Consider the following 14415-nt stretch of genomic DNA (forward strand, 5'->3'; position numbering starts at 1 on the left):
TACCTCAATAATAATTTTGGAGAGTTACGAATATGTAGATAGTAGTGTAGATTGTAGTAGTAGATTTTATTATCATACAATTTCCGGTAGATGAAATTTTATTCCATAAACATTATTAGAATTAGTACAATTAGACTAATTCCTAGATGCTACCTAAAGATGAATCATAATTTTTTTTCTGAATATTGGATCTATTACTCTATAAGATATTTAATTGAGAAATTTAAGGTTCAAATTATTGGTGAAGTCAGCTTAGCTGTCGGTAGATGCTGTTGGTTTCCAAGGTTCATCGTAATTTTCAATAACTAAAGATTTATGTCTCGTTAACTTAACACGTATATTTTCATTTTCATTATCTCCTTTCGCATCTAACAACTGAACTCGTGAAACCAATAAAAAATTTGGGTTCGTAGGACTAGGGCCACGTATCAAATCGATTTCATCCCCAATGTACAACTACAATAGTGTAAAAGAAACGAGCAAATTATTAATATTTAGGAACGATATCACACTTGAAGAATAAAATTGGTCCAACCTGACTGCTTTTCTTCAATAGTTTCTTCCCATTAACTCGTATCTTGCTTTCGTAGAATGCCGTTTCCACTTTACTGTTGAAAAACATTAGCAAACTTTGTAATAAGATCAGTAACTGAATGAAATTTATACACTGTTAAAAAATTATTTCCATAGGAAGTGCAAGCTCTATTGAATTGCTGTATATAAATTTGTCACTGAGCATAAGCAAAGAACAAACTCCAATTACTGCTTACTTTCTAGCAATATTTAATCCAGCTTTGAGTAGAAGATCTGCACGAAGAGATGTTACGCGCACGGATATTGTAGGTAAAGTTTTATCTTGCTGCGTAGCAACATCATCATCATCTTCATCGTCGTCTTCTTCAGATTGCTATATCCACGTGAATACATACAAGAAAGCATTTTATTCTACATTTGAAAATGGAACATATTTCAATTTTGTAATAGATCGCAGCTTTGACAATTACAATAATTGCCGTCACAAATGCACAGTATAATTACCGAGTTAATTAATTCAGTAGTATAGCAGATGTTATAGAAATCGACTGTACCTTTGCATTCGATTTTTTTCCTGCGTGTTTGAATCTTTTTATAATTTTTAGGTTACGTTCTCGGCTGGCAATGTCATTGCAAATGATTGATTGTTTTAAATTACAACATTTATCTGTATATCGAAAAGTTACATAGGTCGCCTGCACCCCCGAGTATAAATACCTTTTTTCTAACACTGAAAATATTAGTCGTCTACACAACATTTTAGGTTATGTTACGGACAGTTTTCGCTTCGATCCTAGGAATATCACCATTGCACAGACTAGCAGTGGTAACGACTTCTCGAAAGCATTGCGATGTGACGTGACGCCGAGATTATTCTTTGCGAATTCCATATCAACGATTCATATGTAGCTCATCACGTTTATCGAATATGCTAAAAGTTTTGAAGCGAGGGAGGATTAGAATAATAACAGAAAAAAGAGAACAAAAAATTGTAGCTCGTTTAGTTTTTGTCAATGCTAGGGCATAAGCACTTTGAAGCACCGCTGTTGTTAGCGAGTGCATTTAATCGCGATTTTTCGGAAATTCGCGAACGGAAATTCGTCTTTTGTAACAAAGGAGAATACCTACTTGCTCATTTGATTCGTTGAATTGTTGCAGTGAAGTAATAGGAGCTAACACCAGCCCAGGATTTCATTCTCCTGAGTCAGTTTACATTAGGGTTATGTGGTTCATCGACACTTATTGGAAAACCTACTATGTCTCAATTTGATTTGAAATTATTTCAGCCCGTCACTGAACTATTCATAAACTGATATACAAGCATCATGGCAGAAGTATCTCAAGATTTGACGTCCCTTAGAGTTGGGTTTATCGGTGGTGGAAATATGGCTAGTGCCATTGGTGCTGGTCTCATAAGAAGAGGTACAGTACAAGTTTTGAATTAAAAATGAATAATTCTATACCAGTTTACCGTTTCACACAGCCATCAGATTATGCAGCAAATAGACAATGGTGTTCATACATGATTACGCTTTAGTACCAATAAACATTAATGTTGATTATGTAGTATTCATAAATATTAGGCAAGTGTACAATAGTACAAGTCTTGAGTCAAATATTTTGATACCCACATGCATAGGCGTATTAAAAGCTGATAACGTCTGGGTATCTGGGAGAACGACCAGAACGCTTGGTTTCTGGAGCGATCTAGGGGCTCATGCAACACTGAAAAATGGAGAGGTTGTGGAAAATACTGATGTCATATTTCTCGCAATGAAACCACAAATGCTGGATGATGCTTTAGCTGGTATTGCTAAAACTATAACTAAATGCCCTCCAAGCAAATTGTATGTGTCCGTACTTGTTGGCGTGACTCTTGAGGTTCTTCAGACAGTAAGTAGGAAAAGTAAGACTGTGAAATAGTAAAATCTTAGTGAAATAGATTTTCACTTTAAAACAAATAACAGCAATCATCAAATTTATCAGTTTTACAAGCAGTTGAGACTTTGAACTTTTTCTTTAAACCTATGAACCAATGTCTATGTTTAGTTTTTATGTTGATTTTATTTTTATTTACTATTAACATAATCAGGTATGTATTCCAGAAATTAGAACGCATTGTGCAGCAACCGAGAGTTATTAGATCAATGCCGAATACACCTATGATGGTCGGGGAGGGTATCACTGGTATGTATTAGCCAGTTGAATTTGAATAAAATAGCCATCATCTAGCTTGCTACACTCCCATGTATCATTGTTACAACAATTATGAATCATGTTAACAAATTTTTGTTATTGTGTTTTGATATGACATTTGGTCTAGGATTGTAGTATTGAAACGTTCATTACCACAATGTCATTCATTTTATTTTCAGTCTACTGTTCTAAAGGAACAACTGCTAACGACGAAATTTTGGTAAATGCATTATTTTCACATGTGGGAATCAGCGAGAGCATACCAGAAACTCTAATGAATGCTGTTGGTGGACTGTCAGGTTCTGGTCCTGCCTATGTATGTAATGTAACAGTGTTTATTATTTTTTTGTACTAGAAACTTACATCAGACTTATCATATGACTATTTTATAACTGGGAAAACATGTTTTTCAATATAAGTTGACAAATTTATCTTAGACTAGATTGTAGTTCTAATATAACTCTTGGCTATCTTTCCATAAAGGCGTATTTGATAACCGAAGCTCTTTCCGATGGCGCTGTAAGAATGGGTGTCCCACGTCCGATGGCCACAAAATTTGCTGCTCAAGTTTTAGTAGGAGCCGGTAAAATGATATTAGAAACAGGACGGCATCCAGGCCAGTTGAAAGATGAAGTTTGCTCTCCAGCTGGCACAACAATTAGAGGAATTCATGCTCTAGAACAAGGTGGCATCAGGTATGAACACTAAATCTTTTTTGACTAATTGTCTAACTGTCTCGCTTTGAAGAATGTATCATTTTCTTCCTATTTCATACTGGTTTAAATTTCCTTCAACACCATTTATAAATTACATAACAATGATGTAAAATGTAATTCAGCCTTGCATATTTCGTTCTGTCATTTAAGGGGATCGTTAATGAACGCGATTGAAGCAGCAGTAACTAGATCAGATGAGTTGTCTTCCGTGCCTAAGTAACGACTTTGTAGAATGTACATTGTTGGGAAGAGAATAAATGAAAATCGCTAGCAAATTTCTAGTGCATAATTTTATGTTGATTATTATAACTTGATGTCATATGATATAATTACATGTAAGTATCGTAGACTATGAAGATTATCAAACTTCCGATGGTTGAAAAAAATGGTGAGATTGAATCGGAAGTTGAGATGTATTTGATGTAGACATCACTTAATTCACAGGATTCCTTAGATTTTCAAACCAGTACTAAATTTGTGTTGCGTGTAAAAGTGTTTTTACTTCCCATAATTCAAATATTATTACCAGCTGCAGATTATGTATGACTAGGCATGAGTATGCATAAATTGTGAGATTCCTGTTAAATATAATGTAAATAGTCTACTTAGCATTGTAAAATTTGGTGACAAAGTCCGCGGAAGGTCTAGTTGGAAATTGTAACGAGTTCAAATTCAGCGGAGGTATTTATGCATGTGTCATGTGCATACATTGTACATGACATACATTGTTGGCCGAACTCACGTTGCTATTTGCGCATCGGCGCATCGATGCATCATCGCGTCAGCTGATTCATTGCCGGCGAAATTCCTAAGCTTTTCGAGTCAACAAACATATTCGGAAGATAATAAAGACCCATTGCGCAGCACAGAATTCGATTTCATAAACTTAGTCCTTCCAGTTACGTTGAACTGACAAGTAGAGCAGCCACGTGCGTCTAATTCGTAAACGCGGCCGGTATAAATACGGAGCACTGTGCAGTCGTAATAGTCTTTTATTTATTACGTAATTAATGGCACACGGCCGAGTATGATTTCAGAATAGGAACGCGATTTTGTACCGAATATATTTCGCTCTGCATCAATTAAACTGTTGCCTTTCTTGTTTGATATATAGGATATAGTTTTCTATTTTTGATTGGTTGAATTTGTCAAACGCTATTTCGACATGATGTCATCAAGTTTAATTTTGAGGAAGGTGTGTTGTTCTTGTTGCAGTCATGCCCTGAGATATGAAAACGGTAAATTACGACATTATATACTTATGGGATTATTCTATTTCGCATGCAATTTCGTATGCCTGTGTCATCAGCATACATTCACTCGTAAACTTGGCCTATTTAACGAAAAATTTGCATCTATGTTTAAGTTCAGTAATTGCTAATTTGTTGAATTATCATTAACGTTTATTTTTTTTTTTTTTTTAGCAAATTTCATTAATCTATCGCGCAAATTCTCATCAAAGAGCACAGTAGGGTGTATCGGATTTATAGGCGGGGGAAATATTGCTAGAGCTATCGGCAATGGGATATTAAAAAGTAGTAAGTATACAAATAAATTATACTAATTAATATTATGTCATTTGCTCTAAGAACTTTATTGATCATAGACTTTATTTTCTGAAAATAGAGCTTGTCGAACCACCCAGCATATATGTAGCAGAACCTTACGAACCGATGCAAAAACCATGGCTGGATTTGGGGACAAAAGTAACTAACGAAAATGGAAAAGTTGTGGAAAATTGTGATATCATATTTCTGTCCGTGAAAACAACCGCTTTAAATGCAGCAGCCACTGGCATAAAGAATACTTTGTCAGTACCAGTGCGAGACAAATTATTCATTTCCGTTCTGGCTGGGATACCTTTGTCAGTTTTAAAAAAGGTAAAGTGCGTTTTGTAATGATATATACATGAGAACAATCATTCTAAAAAATATTTGTTAATTTCAGGTGATCCTGCCTGTCGTACCTGAGGCCAGAATAATACGGTCGACTTTGAATATGCCTTTGTTAATTGGAGAGGGTTGCGCAGGCAAGTAGCAGCTTCATATTGTTAATGGAACAAACTCTGTTGAGCAAGAAAGCAAATGTATTTTTGTACTTACCTAAGAATTGAGAAAATAATTTTTATTTCTTGTTTACAGTATTCAGTGGAGACAGTAGCGTGACGGAGGAAGATATAGCCTCTGTAAAGACCATAATGTCCGGGCTTGGAATGTGTAACTTCATACCTGAATTGCAGCTCAATGCAGCTAGCGGCCTCGTGGGATGCGGTCCTGCCTATGTTAGTATCTCATCTAAATATACGCTTATTTTCACGTTGTGCTTTCAATTCGGAAAATAACAAATTGAAATTGTGTCCAGATTTATTACCATGACTACTTAATAAAAGTATTCTCCCATTTCTCAGATGTACATTATGATCGAGGCATTAGCTGATGGTGCAGTAAAAATGGGTGTGCCACGAGATTTAGCGATTAAATTTGCCGCACAGACTATGTACGGATCTGCAAAAATGGTACTTGAAACTGGGAAGCATCCAGGTGAATTAAAAGATCAAGTCTGTTCTCCTGGTGGTACATCTATTCGTGGCCTGCATGCCATGGAAAAGTCAGGCGTTAGGTGAGCCTAACTTTTTTGATTTTTTGCATTTTATTCAATGCCGTTTTATAACGATTATTCAATTTTCAGAGCCGCGCTTATGGATGCAATTGAAGAAGCAGTTAAGAGATCGGAAGAAATTACTAATAAATAAAGTACTCCTGGAAAGTAAGGATGTACATATCAAGATGAACCTATTTGTGAGTCATGTACTGAGAAATTTTTTTAATTTGTGCATAATATGTGACCTGATAAAGTATGTGAATTTTGTGTGAAATGCGAATGGGTTATCATCTTAATGCTGCGTGAGTCACAAGATAATGCAAAAGGGCAGAGTAAGTGCGTGTTCAACTAAAATTAACTCTATTGAAAAAAAATGAGCTAGGGGTAGTATTTTTCTCTTTACCCATTTGGTCAGAGTTTTATTGGCAAAATATTTTTCTACGTACTCTGCCAACTCATTTTTCTACGTATTAATGTAAGACACCTTGTAATAGCTCTGTTCTTATATAAATTGGATGCGCTTAACTAAAAAATGTTTGTACCTGCTTTTTTAAATGTTTATTAATAAAAAGCACAATTCCATATTGAGTGTTCACGTATGAGTTCATACATTACCATTTACTCCTGAGGAAAGTGAGAATAATTTAGAACATAGTGATAGGTAAAATTTTCTAGCTTATGCAAAATAATGTAAGTCTATATTAAGCTTGTTTTCTTTTGGCTGAACATCTTGGCAAATGGACAGTTTGGTTGCGAATAGCTGTCATGGTCATTGCTAACTATTCCCACATCAAACGCTCACAGTCGTTTCAAAGTTTTCTGTCCTCACAGTTGTATCACAAAACTAGATAGTGTCATGGAATCTACCGTCGAATGCATTTCTGGTAAACTGTTCAATCTTTTTATAATAACTATAATGGTATTTGTGTTACTTATATTCTACTGTGATATATGCAGTATAGTTTTATTCTGTGTAGCCACTCTAAAGAAGGATATTGGCTTCATTGGAGGCGGTAACATTGCCAGAGCTATTGGCCATGGCATCATTAACAATGGTGAGATTACTTCTCAAGTCACTGACTGTAGATTTAATTCAATAATCAATTTCATATGATTACTAGGCTTAGTGGAAGCTTCGAAACTTCATGTATCAGAGCCAGTTAAATTGTTGCAAGAAAATTGGCGTGAAATGGGTGTAAATATATCCGCCAATAATGCTGAGGTAGTGCAAAAAACAGATACCATATTTCTCCTTGTGAAACCTGGATCTTTGAAAGAGGCAATGGAATCTCTTAAACAAAATTTGGGATCTTTAAATATTGGTGAAAAATTATTTGTTTCGGTGTTAGCTGGAGTATCGTTGGCAAAACTTGAGGAGGTTCGTGCAATTTCAAGCATGTTTTATTGAATACATAATTTATAAAACCAATATTACACTATGTGGTTTTATCATACATTTGTTTCATCTTACATACTTGTACAATTTGTAAAATATATTATTTATTATAAATTTTTTTTAGATAATCTTACCGATTATACCAAAGGCAAAAATAATCAGAACTATGCCAAATATGGCATTAATGGTTGGAGCCGGTGCTACTGGTAAAGAAATGAAATCAATTTTAGATTGGGCAGGTACATACATAATGCCACAAAAATCGTTCTAATCGAAATATGCCAACATTTACATATTACACCGTTTTGATTGGAAATTTTTTCGAAGCCGTTGAAAGCATTTCATTCTAAACTTAAATTGACTATTGAGTGTATAATTTGGCAGTCCTTGTCTCCCTCGGATGTTAAATCTATAACATTCGGTTTTGAAATCTTTATTTTCCAGCGAGCTGTTAAATCTATTACTACCCTTTCAACATCTGACATGCTCGTAGTAATCTCCAGAATTTCAAATATGTACTCGTCCACGCTCAAGTCTTTAAGTCCAGCATTTTTACTAAAAACGGGAAATACACGATTTTAAACACTAACGAAAAACAAAATTTTCTTGCTGTAATAAGTAGCTGTTTGTAAAACAATTCTACGAATAGGTAAAACCGTTTCCAAATTCTAAATAAACTTACTTGCATATAGGACACTTCCATGACTTAACTTTGTAGTTCAGCATTACATAAGATTGCAAATCGAAGCATTGTATATGTTCACAATTACAGCCCCGTGCAGGTATCGTGATCCGAGTCAAACTGAGAGGGCATTTTAGTGGTAGCTGAGAGATCGAGTTGTTACTTATTGTGCACCTGGCATACATTTCACTACACCACGAAGCCATGTTGTTCAATCAGTATCTTACCTCCACCTCCATTACTTCCAGCTCCAACGTATCTTGATTAATCTCAGATTGGATTCTGTTATTAGGAGTGTTGGTGCTCAATATTTTCGTTATTCTGGCCATGCTTTTTTCTTTCGATACTATCCCTTCGAGCAAAAGTTTTTCTATACTTTCCTTCCAACTTAACTGATCAAACACTGTTGAATAAAAACGAAAGCACAGATCAATTATACAGAGGAAAAAAACAGAACTTGAAAATCAATTCCCAGTATTTTACTTTCAACTATGCGACGCTATTGAACTGTCGACATGCACCTCGACTGAATATAATCCACTGTAAAATAAAAATCAAAGCATAGATTATACAGAGGAAAAATAAGAAACTGAAAATCAACTCAGTATTTGACCTTTACCTAAACGTTGCAGTGAACTTTTGGTATGACACTCGACTTATCAACTACTCTCTGCTGGTTACCCACTAATGTAGCATAAACACAAAAGGTCAGACAAATTAGACACAGGAAAAAAAGACCCACACCACGCCCAGGTAAATACCTTTACTAACAAGAGTGTAGAACTTTTGTATACTTAATTTGCTACCTAAACTCGCCAGCTACCCAAGTTAGGCAGTGCTGATGGACATACACATACACTGCAGGTTGAACAATAATTCTTACATTTTTTTTTGGGCAAGTACAATATTCGAGGGGATAGGTGTCGCCATCCCTCGAGAACTTATAGTTATATTTCAATTTCAGAGCATTTAAACTCTATCTGCCCAATCTGATTGATTTTCATAGAAACTGTAAAATAAAGTAAATAACTATTCTGTAGTTGATACGGGTCAATGGACAGTTAATCATAAAGTTCCTTTTTCAGTGTTCGCTTGTGGTCATGGAGCAACAAAGCAAGATGCAGATCTTGTCACAACAATAATGTCAAGTATTGGAATCTGTGAGCAAGTACCGGAAGACCTAATAAATCCTATAACAGGACTCTCTGGTGCTGGCCCAGCTTACGTAAGTCGATCCTTTAGAAGTGATTTTGAAATGTATCAGCTCATATCATATTATGAATAAACTTGTTTTATTTATTCGCAGGTATATGTAATGATTGAGGCGTTAGCTGACGGAGCTGTTAGAATGGGAGTCCCAAGAGATTTGGCCATAAAATTTGCTGGGCAAAGTTTTTATGGTGCTTCTAAAATGCTACTGCAAACTAAAAAACATCCTGGACAACTCAAGGATGAAGTCTGTTCACCAGGTGGTATAACAATTTGTGGAGTACATGCTATTGAAAACGGAGGTGTTAGGTAAGTTTAACTGAAGAAATGGAGAAATTAAAATTTCATTCAACTTCAGTTCAAATATACCGTATATTTGCTTTTTTGTCTATTATAGAGCAGCACTGATGAATGCTGTTGTAGCAGCTGTACAACGATCATCGGAATTAGACAAAAAATAGATATATGATTCGTTATGGGAAGTTATAAACTTTCTATGCAATAATTTATATCAAATCCTTTTGCCGAATAACAAGAAAAATAATATAAATGACAGATGTGTAGAAAACAAATTGATCGAAATTCAAAGATGATTTATAAGATTTCGTGTATCACGTTTTGTCTTGACTTCTTTATTGACAAAGTTAACTGGGAAGTAATAATTTATGGACCAGATCAAATCTGTTTATACATACATATTAGGATCCTCCTTATTTTATACTTTTTCGATTTTTCACCCCAAATTAGAAATTTCTCACATTTATAGAGTTTTTGGCAAATATTTAGTCCCGAAAACTGAAACCTTTTAAAGAGAATTTTATTTATTCGTTTATTTATTGGGAACGAATTTGGGGGTAGTTTGGTGAAAATTCGAAAAAGTTCAAAATAAGGACCGATCTAGTACATAGATTGATCTGCAATATACTTTTCTAAACATGCCAAACTACGTCGATTTATAGGTGCATTTGATTCAAATGAAGCCAAGTCCAGATCCTTTACAGTTAAAGTAATATAATATTTATTAATCTATTGAAATTAAATATATTTACAATGACATACAAGGTAATACAAAAGTTGAGATATATTTTCATACATACATACACAGTTCAGTTTGTTTTTGCATATTCTACGCATCGAGATGGATCCGTAGGATAATATTCCTGGCATTTAGTCATTAATCTCTTGAGTGCCTGTATATACTTACGCTGCGTCTCGTCGTTCATCACATGAGCAACATTTTTGGAGAAAATTTTTTCACGACCGGTACGAGCATGAATACCAACCATAGTCACACCAATTGGCCAAGGAGAGTTTCCGATAGCCATTTGAAGATATGCATCGCTTGCCTGAAATGAATAGACACAATTTGAAATTATCCATATTTTCAGCTATATTCACATTATCATTAATCATGGAGAGTCAAGTTGATTCAATGATAAATTAGGAAAAATATACGTCATTAATTCACTTTTCTAAACTAGCATGACATATTTACCAGTATGTAATTGCGCTCAAGAAGGTGTTTAACTATTTCAGTTAAACTGTCAGTAATATCTTCAGGTAGAGACTTGTTTTTCAACTTTCTGAGTAGGGGTTTGAGGTATTCTCGGGTTTGAGCATATGTAGCACTAGCCATTTTTCCTCTAGTGCTATTCTTTTCCATAGCAGCTCTACTGTTCAACTGATTGCCCCACATTTTTACAAGGAATTGTAAAAACTGAGTGATAACATTCATGTCGTATTCCCTGTCCCCACAATTCAGCTTGGCAGACATCTTCTGTATATCGTCATAGGTCACACCTTCGTCAGGTACGTGTACATCGCCTTTACCTTCTCCGTCTTGCGGTTTCGACGATTCGAATATTTCATCAAGGTATGCCTGGTCAACCTGTTCCATAGCTTCTTGGAAATCATTACGGAATCCCTAGGAGACAAACAAAGAGCAGTGTTAAAACAACAATAGAATAAACCAACATCAAGCATTCCCTCAGAGAATTTTACATCAACCCCCAAATCATTTACATGGCAATTTTAACTGTATCGTTGATTTTTACTTTTAACGATTAACTTTCTCATACCTTGTTTACTTCTGGTTCAAGTATTTCCCGTTTTCTTAGTCTTCTGAATGCTTCTAGCTCCGATTCACCAAATAATAATACCGGTTCTCCCCGTTCACGTAGTCGTCGTATGACTTCAGGCCTTGACAAGGCTAAATGCTCCTGACCATTGTTCGCTACAGAATCCGCTGAGTGATCGCTGACGTCGGATTTGACCGTGTCCTTTTTGTGTCCATACTTTTCCAAGTATTCTTCTTGTTCCTTTGCTGCCAGTTCTCCACGGCGAAAGTATTTCTTATTGTTATGCTGTATCGGGATCATATGACAATCGTTAAAATTTTAGGTTATTCTACATTCACCTGAAAACTGCATGTAATCGATTTACAGAAGATACGAAGAATACGGTTCATATAATGACTGCAAATCTAAGGACTTACTTCTCACCTACCAAAATATTACTCTCCTCCAGCTGTTTCCTTTTTTTCATTATTTCTGCCTTCAAAATATCCATCGCAATCGATTTGTGCGATAGATTTGTGGGGCAATGCGAATTGTTTTGAAATTTTTCTTATTATTATTTTTATTTATAAGCAGATGTGCAATATATGGTTTTAAAACATTACAAATTTTCTAAAACTTGTTTTAGAAACGTAATAATCAAAACAGAACAACTACAACCTCTTGGCTATTTCTGTTTTTCACGAAACAGCTGATTTGCTGATTTAGTTTGTCTAAATCTTAAAGAGATGGCGTAAGCGAACTACGTTCATTGTTTATGGATAGGGCGAAACAAAGTTATTTTCTTACAGCACTAGATGGCAGGATAGCATAATGAGCAAGTAAATCGACAAGGAGCAAAACATAATATCATATGAAACTGTCGCACACGTATTTCGTAAGTAGGTATAGCGACTTGCCAGTTTTTTTCGAAATGTAAATAACTGAAAGTAGAAAGTTGAAATGAAATATCGATGTACAGACTACATTTTTAGGAGTTACTTATTATCCTAAGCCAAAATTTGACCGACAGAATTGGCCAGTGTAGCTGTATGTACGCTGCGCGCATCTGGCCGTATAATTTCAATCGACGGGAAATCCGTTCGTTGGTTCGGCTATGACAAATGAAACAAAATAATAGTTTGACTATCATCAATGATATATTTGCCGGTAAAAATGTGACTTCAGAACTATTTATTTATTTATGCCCAAACAGTCGTGCGTTTATTATTTTTCTGCAGTACGACAAAAATAAGAGGCAATCAGACACGCGACGTCTCAAGAATAGTGCGTACGTGGTTTACTGAATGCCTCTGATAATTTCTATAAAGTTTGTCAGCATACATTTTCGACAACATAATGAGGTGGAAAAAACTAACTGGCCATGCCCTGTCGTGTCTTTGATTCGTCATAATATAATAGGCGACGAAGTGAAGTACGCTGAGTATTGAAAACAATCGGCGATCGGACGCGACGCTCCGAGGTGCGTAGATTGATCGGCAGGTATGCGACATACGTACGTACGTCGTGCTTTAATTATTTGTTAGTAAAATGCAACGTGCAGAATCGAATGGGCTGACGTTTTAAGTCATGGATAAAGTCGTGTTCATTTGTGAGAATAAGTTTCTATATTTTCTATCAATCGAACGACTGGGGTGGTTGTTTGTTGGTAAACATAACCGGGTCAGGTTTACTACGCGTTTTAATATTTTGATACGCCGCGGCGTCGCGGCTGCGATCGTGTTTTGTTACAGTTACGATCGCATTTTGTCACGGGTGCGATTGTGTTTTGTCGCGTTCGTTTGAAATGTTCGTTGGAATCTCGAATGTTCAGTACTTGAATTTGTTCGACGATAATGCCGATTGTATTATCCGTATTTGCCGTTACTGGAATCCGTTGCAAAGTGTACGTGGCGCGTGTAGATGTACGTTTAAAAGCGAATTGACGCCGATGGTATTGTTTTGTGGCGGAATGGATCAGAAGCATCGAAAGTCGTAAGTCAACAACGCCAACCAACGCCACAACGCCAACAGCATGTGGTTGCTTCCAAGTTCCATGAGCGACGAGGGTGAGTCACGTTTTTTCGTAGGTATAAGTACTCGATTTTAATTAACAGAAATCTCGCGATGATCGACGCGTGCTGTGGCGTTAATTATTGCAGCAACATGTTGCGGCTTGACAAGTGCTTGCGAAATGAGGTACATATACGAAAAATGTAGGCAAATTATATGTGTGAGATGTTTTTTTATTTAATGCGTTTCTAATTGTTATCAGGAGGAAACATTGCATGTCTACCATAAATATACGTATATATTTTTTATATATATATTTATATTGTAATGAACTGATCTCCGTGTATTAAAAGTTTATATCGTCACTCGAACATGCTCCACCAGTAATATGACATATCGTTTAATATGTTATATTATTGTTTCTCCGAGATTCACTTGTTAGTCAGTTAGGAGAAAATTGCGAGATGTTTCGAAGACAATTGGAATAATAAATATATTATCATTATTGATTATGGTGTCGATGCAGTAGCTTCCTAAGGATGCATGTGTCATTTCACTCCATATTCTGTTGTCTCAAAGTATCAATTATCACCTAATACACAACAGGATCAAATCATAGGCCATTCATCCATATAATTATAGATAACGCTGCATTGACCCATCATCGAAATCTGGAGTAACATGGATATCAAATTTTTTTTTTATGACAGATATAAAAAAAAAAAAAAAAACTGCAACAAATCGAAACGATCGGAGTAATAAAAATCAGTATTAATAGCTTCAAATTCTCCTGCATTATGCAAAGTTTTATCTATAAAACTGATCGGTAATTAATTCGCATTACATAACGCGTGTTTCTATTCGTATAATATATAATTACGCATGGATAATTGCTACGGGAAGCTTTCATTGGGTGATCATTACTCCAGCTAACAAGAAGGCCGAGCAGCTTGTATGATCAACTAGCTGAAATTTTGTATTTTATTGAATAGAGTAACTTCGGAGGTATTAGCT

The 14415-nt window shown here is 35.5% G+C and overlaps 3 protein-coding genes across 3 annotated transcripts; 2 read left to right on the top strand and 1 right to left on the bottom strand.

The window, feature by feature from the left end:
* Positions 1-1366: 1366 nt before the first annotated feature.
* On the top strand, positions 1367-6629 carry LOC124217940 (uncharacterized). The gene is made up of 14 exons (XM_069135267.1): positions 1367-1737; positions 1821-1956; positions 2174-2427; positions 2640-2721; positions 2910-3046; positions 3214-3425; positions 3597-3662; positions 4581-4684; positions 4871-4984; positions 5073-5326; positions 5394-5475; positions 5588-5727; positions 5854-6065; positions 6135-6629. The coding sequence occupies exons 2-14, from the start codon at positions 1860-1862 to the stop codon at positions 6196-6198; spliced, it is 1818 nt and encodes a 605-aa protein (XP_068991368.1). The 5' UTR covers positions 1367-1737; positions 1821-1859; the 3' UTR covers positions 6199-6629.
* Positions 6630-6788: 159 nt separating this feature from the next.
* On the top strand, positions 6789-11698 carry LOC124222324 (Pyrroline 5-carboyxlate reductase). The gene is made up of 7 exons (XM_046633155.2): positions 6789-6931; positions 7025-7102; positions 7169-7425; positions 7568-7649; positions 9211-9350; positions 9432-9643; positions 9732-11698. The coding sequence occupies exons 1-7, from the start codon at positions 6904-6906 to the stop codon at positions 9793-9795; spliced, it is 861 nt and encodes a 286-aa protein (XP_046489111.1). The 5' UTR covers positions 6789-6903; the 3' UTR covers positions 9796-11698.
* On the bottom strand, positions 10116-12115 carry Prp18 (pre-mRNA processing factor 18). Its single transcript, XM_046633137.2, has 4 exons — positions 11840-12115; positions 11413-11697; positions 10830-11258; positions 10116-10680 (listed from the first exon to the last, which is right to left on the bottom strand). Exons 1-4 carry the CDS (start codon positions 11900-11902, stop codon positions 10441-10443), a joined length of 1017 nt encoding a protein of 338 aa, XP_046489093.1. The 5' UTR covers positions 11903-12115; the 3' UTR covers positions 10116-10440.
* Positions 12116-14415: the final 2300 nt, after the last annotated feature.

This window comes from Neodiprion pinetum, chromosome 1 (assembly GCF_021155775.2).
Source record: "Neodiprion pinetum isolate iyNeoPine1 chromosome 1, iyNeoPine1.2, whole genome shotgun sequence".
Taxonomy (NCBI): domain Eukaryota; kingdom Metazoa; phylum Arthropoda; class Insecta; order Hymenoptera; family Diprionidae; genus Neodiprion; species Neodiprion pinetum.